General features: G+C 31.2%; 1 protein-coding gene across 1 annotated transcript in view; it reads left to right on the top strand.

Annotated features, from left to right (window-relative positions):
• The first annotated feature begins 2,602 nt into the window (after positions 1–2,602).
• The window catches only part of LOC101503611 (coatomer subunit alpha-1-like), a 5,048-nt gene continuing 1,659 nt past the window's right edge, over positions 2,603–5,991 (top strand). The window contains exons 1-3 of the mRNA XM_073367960.1: positions 2,603–3,009; positions 3,149–3,643; positions 3,880–5,989. Coding sequence (XP_073224061.1) covers positions 2,802–3,009; positions 3,149–3,643; positions 3,880–5,989 — 2,813 coding nt within the window. The 5' untranslated portion in view covers positions 2,603–2,801. The remainder of the gene's footprint in view (positions 3,010–3,148; positions 3,644–3,879; positions 5,990–5,991) is intronic.

Here is a 5,991-nt window from a genome sequence, read left to right as displayed (position 1 = left end):
TAAAATTTAGATATTTTCGAAATAGAATCATAAATTTTAGAAATAGAAAAATACGTTTTTTGAAACTTTCGAAAATTTATTTTTAAAATTTTGAAAGTTCTAAAACTTTTGTAATTTTAAATTAATTCAAACTTTAGATTTTTTTTTATTAATTAAAAACGTAATTTTCAATTTTTCAAAAAAGAAAAATTGAATTTGTGAGTTAAAAGGAAAAAAAAAAATCAACTTTTTATAAATAATAAAAAGAGTAAAATAATATATTTAAGTGTATTAGGGTGGAAGGTATCATGTTGGTTCCATTTTCATTGGTTTTTAAAATTAACATCCGATACCTATATCATCTTTAATTTACATTGGTTTAGTTTTTTTTATCTGTAACAAAAAATAACTGATAATTTTATAGTTTGTTTGATTTGAATGTTCAGATTAATTTAATTTATTTGGTTCATATATACCCCTATTTGTAAATAAGTAAAGATGACAAACGAATGAATTGGATAAAAATTCGAGGTGACAATTTGATCAAATTATCCATTAATCATCCAATCTATCTAACTTTAAATCCATCAAATTCATCCACTACTTAATATATATTTTGATAAATTGGATCGTCTCTGTCCCTTTTTATTCAAAATTCAATAGATTACATAGTTTATTTAATATATTTTCATAAGTTACATTTTTAAAAATATATATGTTTTCAAGAAAATATTATATATATATATATATTTAAATTACTTTTTATTATAAACTATTTTAAAATTTATTTTGTATTATAAAAATATTTTAAAACTAATTATTTCTAAAAAGTAGTTTTATTTATTATTTTTTTAAAAGTGATTCAAAATTTATCATTTTAAAGACTGTTTATTGAAAAATCAAAGTTTTTAAATATTACTTTTATTACTAATATCTTTATTATATTTAAAAAACTTTAAATAATGATTTATTTTTATTATAAAACAGAATTTTATAAAAAATATTTTCTTAATATAAATGGCAGACTTTTTTTGCATAAATAAAAAAATAATTCATAACAAATTAATTAATTATTTATTTAAATACGATGGTGGTTGGTGGTAGTCCGCCGCTAAGGTGATTGTCATAGCACCGTCTCGGGCCACCACTCTTATAATTTAATTATTAATTAGTAAATTAATTATCTATTTAAAATTAATAATAATAAATTGTTTTGTAAAAATAATATAAAAAACTGGTTTTTAAAATACATTTTAAAAATATTTTAAAAAAGTGATTTTTGATTATTTTTAAAAACAGCGTTATATTTAAAAATAATATATAAAATAGTTTTATTAATATTGTAAATAATATAGTTTTTAAAATGATAAATTAATTAAATTTAGGAATAATAAAAATTATTATTTATTTTTTTGGCATAATAAATAAAAATTATTATTATTATTATTGTTGTTGTTGTAGGTATATAATTTATTATAATATTAAAAAAAATTATTTTGTGGTTTGGATGGATATCCATTCATTAAAATGTGATAATGGATGATTTTTATTTTTAATAGATGGAGTGAATTGGATTTTTTTTAAGAACTTTTAGTTATTGTAAATGTATTAATGGATTGTTTTAATCCATATATTACAATTCATATCCATCCAATCCGTCCATTTTACCACTTCTAATATTGTTTGTTACGATTTTATAAAAAATTAAAATCTAAAAAATGCGTAACATGATAAGTTGTTTTTAATAGTCTCTAATAAAAAAAATTAATAATTGATTTTTTTTAATAAAAATATCGTGATAAACAAACACAAAATAATTTCTTATTTTCTTAAAAATCTCTAATAGATTATATCTTAATTATGAAATACTAAAATAATTATTTTTATAATTTATAACAAACGGCGTTATAATAGATGGATAAATAATGATATGTTTGGTAAAATCATTAAAAAATCTCTCCTTATTAAGGAATAAGGAATAAGTAAAATAAAACCATTGCAGTATCATAACTTCATTCCTACTATATAAGTTTTGGTGCATAAAAGCGTGAACATCTCTCCTTTTTGTGTGTGCTTTGATGATACGAATGAGACTAATACTCATTGCTTTATGTTTTTTCTATCCTTTTTGTACAATTTATTTGATGGCAAATAATTTTGATACGTTCCATCATTATATTAATCTCTTTAAGGTTATTTTATATAATTATGTTTTAGCTCTTCATCACGTTATTTGAAAAGAATTTTTTTGTATAAATATAATAATTAAGTTGATAGTTAAATCACATTGAAATCTTTGATTATAATTCGTGAATCATTTTTAAATTTATTTTTTTATTTGATAATTGATCTTTTCGAGAATTTAATTATATTTAATTTTTATTGTTGTTTCATCTCATAAAATAAGAAAAAATAAGAAAGACAATACTTAAGTCTTTAAAAATTGCATGAATATGGAATCTTTTTAAAGTTTATCAAACAAATGTCTAAAAAATATAAAAGATATCAATGGTTTTAAAAGTGTATGGTTGAAGAAATAATATTTTTGTTGACAAAAAAAAAAAGAAAAAACTTTAATTTGAAAATAATTTATAAAAAAAAAAAGATGTTAGTGAGAGGACACACTGGTAAATCGGATATGCTCGAAAAGAGGGTGCGAAGAAGGATCTCAGTACTCACATAGATCTGAATCCTCTTCATTCTTTCTTTCTTTCTTTCTTTCTCCATCTCCATTTTCTTCCCTTAAACCTAATCTCTAATCTCTAATCACACCCCCCTTAACCTCGATCTCACCCAAATAAGAAGAAGAAGAAGAAACGAAGATGTTGACCAAATTCGAAACGAAAAGTAACAGAGTTAAGGGTCTTAGCTTCCACCCTAAGAGACCATGGATCCTCGCCAGTCTCCACAGTGGCGTCATCCAGTTATGGGATTACCGCATGGGAACTCTCATCGACAAATTCGACGAACACGATGGTCCCGTTCGCGGCGTTCATTTTCACAATTCTCAACCTCTCTTCGTCTCCGGAGGTATATATACATCATTCTCTATTTTCGTTCCCTTCATTTTTCTTATAATATATTATTATTACTCTAAATACTTTTAGATCTGAACTTAAATAACCGTTATACATTAGATCGTTCTCAAATTCTAGATTTCTATTGTCAGGTGATGATTACAAAATCAAAGTTTGGAACTACAAGTTGCATAGGTGTTTGTTCACTCTTCTAGGTCATCTAGATTACATCAGAACCGTTCAATTTCATCATGAGAGTCCTTGGATTGTTAGTGCTAGTGATGATCAAACGATTCGCATCTGGAACTGGCAGTCACGTACCTGCATTTCTGTTTTGACTGGTCATAATCATTATGTTATGTGTGCTCTTTTTCATCCTAAGGAGGATCTTGTTGTGTCTGCTTCGCTGGATCAGACTGTTCGCGTTTGGGATATTGGGTCTCTTAAGAGGAAGAATGCATCTCCTGCTGATGATATATTGAGATTGAGTCAGATGAATACGGATCTTTTTGGTGGTGTTGATGCTGTTGTTAAGTATGTGTTGGAAGGTCATGACCGCGGTGTTAATTGGGCTTCTTTTCATCCGACATTGCCTCTCATTGTCTCTGCAGCTGATGATAGGCAAGTTAAGCTTTGGAGGATGAATGGTAAATATCAAAACTAGTTATTATCAATTAATAGTGACATGAATACATGACTTGATTGGCATATACATCTGGCTTTGCATTCCTTAGTTATTTTCATATAGTGTTGATGCAATTCTGACTATTATATTAACATGTGTTTGCGTAGTATATGGGAATTTGAAAACTTAAACTTCATTTTGTAGTATTTGAAATATAACTAGTTTGTGTTGCTAATCAAATACCGATCTTTTTTACAGACACAAAGGCATGGGAAGTGGACACTTTGAGGGGGCACATGAATAATGTTTCATGTGTAATGTTTCATGCCAAACAGGATATCATTGTGTCAAACTCTGAAGACAAAAGTATTCGCATATGGGATGCAACGAAGCGAACTGGAATTCAAACATTTCGCCGAGAGCATGATAGGTTTTGGATTCTCGCAGCACATCCTGAAATGAATTTGTTAGCGGCTGGTCATGATAGCGGCATGATTGTTTTTAAGTTGGAGAGGGAAAGACCTGCATTTGTGGTTAGTGGGGATTCTTTATTCTACACAAAAGATCGGTTCTTGTGTTTCTATGAATTCTCAACACAAAGAGACGTGCAAGTGCTTCCATTTCGACGACCAGGTTCTTTAAGCTTGAATCAAAGTCCAAAGACTCTTTCCTACAGCCCAACTGAAAATGCATTTCTTTTGTGTTCAGAGGTAGATGGTGGGTCGTATGAGTTGTATTGCATATCAAAGGATGGTTATGGTAGGGGAGATGTGCAAGATGCAAAAAGAGGTCATGGGGGATCAGCCGTCTTTGTTGCTCGTAATCGGTTTGCCGTGCTTGAGAAGAGCAGCAATCAAGTCCTCATAAAAAATTTGAAGAATGAGATTGTTAAAAAGAGTGCCCTTCCAATTGCCACTGATGCTATATTCTATGCAGGAACAGGCAACTTACTTTGTAGGTCTGAGGATAGGGTTGTTGTGTTTGATCTTCAACAGAGGATTGTTCTTGGTGATCTTCAGACCCCATTTATCAAATACGTTGTCTGGTCTAATGACATGGAACATGTTGCTCTGCTCAGCAAACATGCCATTATAATAGCTAGCAAAAAGCTTGTGCACCAATGCACTCTCCATGAAACAATTCGTGTAAAAAGTGGAGCTTGGGATGACAACGGTGTTTTCATTTATACAACTCTAAATCACATCAAATATTGTCTTCCCAATGGAGATAATGGGATAATCAAAACATTAGACCTTCCAATTTATATCACAAAGGTTTCAGGTAACATAATCTTCTGTTTAGACCGGGATGGAAAGAGCAGAGCAATAACTATTGATGCAACTGAATATATCTTTAAGCTTTCCCTCTTCAAGAAAAGATATGACCATGTTATGAACATGATAAGGAACTCACAGCTCTGTGGGCAGGCTATGATTGCTTATCTTCAACAAAAAGGCTTTCCTGAGGTTGCTCTCCATTTTGTGAAAGATGAAAAAATTCGGTTCAATTTGGCTTTAGAGAGTGGGAACATTCAAATTGCAGTTGCATCAGCCACAGCAATTGATGAGAAAGATCACTGGTATCGTTTAGGGGTTGAGGCTCTTCGCCAAGGTAATGCTGGTATAGTAGAGTATGCATACCAGAGGACAAAAAATTTTGAGAGGTTGTCTTTCCTTTATCTTGTAACTGGGAACTCGGAGAAACTTTCTAAGATGTTGAAAATTGCTGAAGTGAAGAATGACGTGATGGGCCAGTTTCACAATGCCTTATATATGGGTGATGTCCGAGAACGTGTCAAGGTCTTGGAGAATGTGGGCCATTTGCCTCTAGCATACATCACTGCATCAGTCCATGGGCTGCATGATGTTGCAGAGCGGCTTGCAGCTGAACTTGGAGATAATCTTCCATCTTTGCCTGAGGGGAAAGTGCCGTCTCTCTTGATGCCTCCTTCGCCCGTCATGTGTGGAAGTGATTGGCCCCTTCTCAGGGTTACGCGAGGCATGTTTGATGGTGGGTTTGACAATGTAGGTCGGGGAGTTGTTGATGAAGAAGAGTATGAGGCTGTTGATGGAGACTGGGGTGTGGAGCTTGACATAGTTGATGCAGATGCTCTGCAAAATGGAGATGTTGCTGAAATTTTGGCAGATGGAGAAGTGGCTGAAGATAATGATGAAGAGGGTGGATGGGAGATGGAGGATTTAGAGCTAGGCCCTGAAGCTGACACCCCAAAAGCTTCTATTGGCACACAATCTTCAGTTTTTATCCCCCCAACCCCTGGCATCTCAGTAAGCCATATATGGATGCAGAAATCATCACTTGCAGCTGAGCATGCAGCTGCTGGAAATTTTGATACCGCAATGAGGTTGCTGA

This window comes from Cicer arietinum, chromosome 4 (genome assembly GCF_000331145.2).
Source record: "Cicer arietinum cultivar CDC Frontier isolate Library 1 chromosome 4, Cicar.CDCFrontier_v2.0, whole genome shotgun sequence".
NCBI lineage: Eukaryota > Viridiplantae > Streptophyta > Magnoliopsida > Fabales > Fabaceae > Cicer > Cicer arietinum.
This window is presented reverse-complemented; position numbering and strand designations above follow the sequence as displayed.